Source organism: Vespa velutina, chromosome 16, assembly GCF_912470025.1.
Source record: "Vespa velutina chromosome 16, iVesVel2.1, whole genome shotgun sequence".
Classification (NCBI taxonomy): Eukaryota; Metazoa; Arthropoda; class Insecta; order Hymenoptera; family Vespidae; genus Vespa; species Vespa velutina.
In genome coordinates, this window is record NC_062203.1 from 915,001 (window position 1) to 920,000 (window position 5,000).

A 5,000-nucleotide genomic window follows, 5' to 3' on the forward strand; every position below is an offset into this window, starting at 1 on the left:
ATGCAGAACTAGTTTGCAAGGTAATCCAATTCCAATCTTATTCTTAATTTACATACAAAACGATGCAATGTCACGTATAAATCAATTCTACGATAAACAAATATTATACCCATTATATACATATTAGACAAAATCATTTAAAATGTTTTTTTATCATTTCATATATATATATATATATATTTTTTTTTTTCTTTTTACTTTTTTTCTCCTTCATAACACGCAATCTCACAATATTCGAGCTTCAAACTATAATAATAGTATAATTAATAGCGTCAAGAAATGGAAATATTTACGTAGGCCAGGGTTCAAGCATTATCCTTTGGACTGACGTCCAGCGATGCAGATCGTAATTGGAAAGTTCGTTTCGTTGGTAAATTCATAGAGATATTCGTGGTTAAATCTTTCGTTTCTTTCTCTCGATACTTCGACGAGTCCACGGACTGTTAATTTGCGCAACCAAGAAACTGTTTCGAAGGCTCATCGAGAAGGTTGCTAATCGGAAGATTAGGTCTCTCTTCAACAACAGGAATAGAAATAGAAAGAGAGAGAGAGAGAGAGAGGGAGAGAGAGAAGGTGAGAAAGAGCACGTGTTTCTTGCGTCTTCAGAACGAAATCAGCCTGCTCAGATAGCTCGAGATCCGCGATCGAACACTCAGCGTTTATAAGGACTCTATCTTTCCCGTTCCACGTGTTCTCCATCTTGCGTAATGTCTCCATGAGCGAGCGTGCGCGCGCGCACGTTAGAACGTAGACCGTCGTTCGTGTTGGATGAATATGGCTGAACTATCTCGACCGAAACGTTAGAATATCTCGCCAATAAACTTTCGCATTTATGATGTATAATTTTTACTCGTATATACATACATATATATATATGTTTATACTTGCTTATATATGATTTCTTTTTTCTTTTCCTTTCTTTCTCTCTCTCTTTCTCTCTATCTCTTGTTATTTTCCTTTTTTTCTCTTAATATCCTTATCTATGAACGCGTATAATTATATGATTCATTCGTTCCACCTTACACACTTAACACTCATAATATATACGATCTAATAGTGTGGATATTAATATCAGTTGTATTTCTTTTGATTTTTATGAAAAAGTATTCATTTAGAATAAAAATCTGTTTTTATTGGCGAGTTGAAAGAAAGAAAGAAAGAAGAAAGAATTCGTCATTATTATCGCGTTGTTTGAACAAATACAGAGAGATTATTAAGGAAGTGTAATTTACAAAGGTGTCATTAAGGATAAAGAATGATTAAAGAAAGGTATCGTGCGTGCATGTGTGCATGCATAATCGTGTGTCTGTGTATGTATGTGTGTCCGTTCGCTACATCTGTATAAGTATGTGCGACGTTGATGACGTAGGAAGGAACGCTGACAGGCTTCAAAAATATAAATTGCCTCGTAGTATTCTGATAATCCAATTGTAGGCGACTCTATCTATCTATCTCCCTCTCCCTCCCTCTTTCTTTCTTTCTTTCTTTCTTTCTTTCTTTCTCCACGAGTCTTAATTACGCTAAATCGGATGAAGTTTCGCGTAATCCATGCTCGGGATCAGCCTTGGGTAAATTATCGATGTGATTTTATGCCAAGAATCGCGTCGCGTGCACGCGCCATAACGCACTTTCCAATTGGTTTTGTTAATGATTTACAAGTATTAATCGTGTTATATCTATACAATATAGGAACTCGCATACGTACATGTACGTATATACTATCATAAGAGAGTACGTCTTAATTACTTATGTAGGTACAATAACGTGTTTATAAACTTTGTAAATTGAACACCAGCAGTTAGGTTGTACGGTGTTCCTACCCGATTTGATTATCGATAATATGTAATACCGGCTATAGTGTCAATGTGCCATTTAACATCCGTCCCCTTCCATATAAATAAATTATTATGATGGATTGAACACAAATCGTAAATCATGATGATAATTTGATCGTACGTCCGATGTACATACGTATGTATCTAACGTTGGTGTATCTGGATATCCACGTATATAAATACTAGTCTATGGATATTATACACGTTGCTAATTGAATTATCATCTAAGAACTTTCGTTTCTTTATATATATTTTTTTTCTCTCATTGTCAAGAAATATTATATATCTTTTTTCTTTTTCTTTTTGTTTTGTTTTGTGCATCTTTTCATCGAAGTCCGTGAGGAAGACCGGACGTGTCATCATTGCGCACGAAGCACCAAGGACCAATGGTTTTGGGGCGGAAATAGCGGCTCATATTCAGGTAAAAATAATTATTTTTTATTTTCATATGATTATGATCAATATGATTGATTCGATAAAAGAAAATTTGTTTTACTCCTTAGCTAATTCATTTTCTTTATTGCGTTAACTAGATACTGTGAAATGTTACTATCTATGATCAGATGTCGAGAGAGAAAGAGAGAGATTCAATTTCGAGATTGTAGAATAATAAATATGTACATAGATATCCTAAATGTCATTGCACAATGAGATAGAATTTTTTCTCTCTCTCTCTCTCTCTCTCTCTCTTTTTTCTCTCATTCTTCGGGGCAACGTACGCTACGCTACGATTGTTAATGTCTTTGATCATCGCAATTGAGTGCAATTAGTGGTAATAAAATTAATTACCAGACGTTGAATTTCTTCTTATGACTTCGAAATTATACCGCGTTTCTATATCGATATATATATATATATATATATATATATATATATATATATATATATATTAAAGATAATTATAAAGAAAGAATTATTTCATCTTTCGAACGTTTAAAATCGTATTACCTAATTAGATTCCTTGTTAAAATAAATGTTTTTTAAATCTTAACCATAACATCGCTTACTATTACAATAATTATCATAATAATTTTGTTTTATAAGAAAATTAATATTTGGTAATATTATAACGCAGGAGGAATGTTTCTTAAATTTGGAGGCACCGATTATGAGGGTCACCGGTTGGGACACACCATTTCCACACATTTTCGAGGATTTATATTTACCGGACAAATGGCGTTGTTTCGCCGCAGTTAAAAAGAGCCTTGACTATTGAAAGATCGCCTCCGTCTATGAATGTGGATGAAAGGCTGGAATAAATGAGGGAGAAAGGGACTTTAGAACTCTCTGGGTAACACCCATCGAAGTGATACATGTGTCTTTCAAACTCGAAATGAATTCCGTGACATCGATTTTTCGTATTTGCGGCATATGTGCCTATACTTACATTGCCACAGTTACATCGGCTTGTCACGTGCTCTTAGACCGGTCCCGCGACAATTTGATCGTATCATGCTAGTTCTCTCTCTATCTATCTATCTCTCTATTTCTATTTCTATATTTATCTTTATCTCTTTTTCTATCTAGTGTTTGCACCCTTTCTGATCGTATCAAAGAACGTGATCTCTTTCTCCTTTGACATGGATAACAATCGCTTAGATATTAAACGGATCCCTCGACGGATCCATTTTTTTTTCTTTTTCTTTTCAATTGTAACAATGTCGTCGTCGTCGTCGATATATTAATATATATTAATATTAAGATATAACAATATTAAGATATATTAATATATATCGTTACACCCAATTGGTCGAGAACGTTTATTTAATAACGAGTAAAACTTTTATAGACTTGTAAAAGAATTCCCGCAAATTGGTATGTATAAGACACCGTCGCTGTCGCCGTCGCCGTCGCCGTTGCCGTTGCCGTCCCTTCCACCCTCCTCCCCCCGAGGGCAGGCAATTAGGATCGGCAAGTATTTGGATATCTCTAAACGCGGATCGTACGATTACGTACGAGAGGAAAAAAAAAACGATACTCAGTTCGGCAGGCATTAATTGTTATCGATAGGTTTTTGCTTAAAAGAGTTATATGTATATCCCTGGCCCAGTTTAGTCCCGACCAAACCCACATAAATCCTTTCGCGTTTAATTTAATGAGACGAAGAAAGACGATACGCCGGGCGTCGATGGAGACGGTGATGTTAACGAGAGATCAAGAAAGGGGATTCGGAGGAGGGGGGGATTAAGAAGAGAAGGGGGGAGACGGAAAGAGAGATCAAGGGGGAGCGCCACGACGAACCGATATATTCATAATTAGAATGGTGTATATCCATACGATATATGGGATAAATCGGGTCAAGTCCGTCTTTCGTCCGCGGTAAAACGAAGCGCACCGATCTTAGCGACCGTCGTAACGCAATATTTTAATCAAGGCTTCGCTCTCTTGGCCGCCGCCGCATTCGAAAGCCGATCGATCGATCGATCGTCTCTTATCTAAAAAAAAAAAAGGAAAACTATTGTTACAGTTATTTCGATTTTTTTCTAAATGTCATTCTTGATACGATTGAATGGTTCAAACGCGAATTAGATCGAGACAAGTAATGATTCCTCATGATTTGAGAACCGAAGAATCAACATCCTTCTTGAAATTTTCTCATACGCATTTGCAATTTGTTTAATTATTAATCGTTACGGAAGAAAGAGGGTAATAGCATTGAGAATATTCGAAATTGTGAAGGAAGTCCGTAACGTGGCTTGTTCGTGTAACGTATTTTGTAATTTGAAAGGGAAACCACATTCTTTCACCGCGTATTATGATACGTGAAAGTTAGCAACGCAGCGCCTACGGTGTGATGCAGTAGGTACATTGAAGAGAGACGAAGAGAATGGCTAGACAGACAGAGAGAGAGAGAGAGAGAAAAAAAGAGAGAAAGAGAGAGAGAGAGAGAGTAAGAAAGAAAAAGAGAGAAAGAAAGAGAGAGAGGTGATCGTTGCTGTGAGACATGGACTATATCGAAGGTCGACCTGTTGCCTTTTTATTTTGTTGATTTTTGCAGGAATAGAGCAACTGTCCTCTCTCTCTCTCTCTCTCTCTCTCTCTCTCTCTCTCTCTCTTTTATTCTTTTATAGATCAGTTAACATATGGTACAGACACATATGCGGACGTTAATGTTCGTCCAGTTTTGGTTAGCACGAAATTGTTCAGTCACCTGAACGGATCACC

At 36.3% G+C, this 5,000-nt stretch overlaps 1 protein-coding gene across 1 annotated transcript in view; it reads left to right on the forward strand.

Annotated features, from left to right (window-relative positions):
- Window positions 1–5,000, forward strand: part of LOC124954980 (2-oxoisovalerate dehydrogenase subunit beta, mitochondrial) — an 11,538-nt gene that overhangs the window by 5,250 nt on the left and 1,288 nt on the right. Inside the window, exons 6-8 of the mRNA XM_047508719.1 lie at window positions 1–20; window positions 2,170–2,256; window positions 2,911–5,000. The exon at window positions 1–20 is cut by the window's left edge and continues 126 nt beyond it; the exon at window positions 2,911–5,000 is cut by the window's right edge and continues 1,288 nt beyond it. Of these exons, the coding sequence (XP_047364675.1) occupies window positions 1–20; window positions 2,170–2,256; window positions 2,911–3,051 (248 nt within the window). The 3' untranslated portion in view covers window positions 3,052–5,000. The remainder of the gene's footprint in view (window positions 21–2,169; window positions 2,257–2,910) is intronic.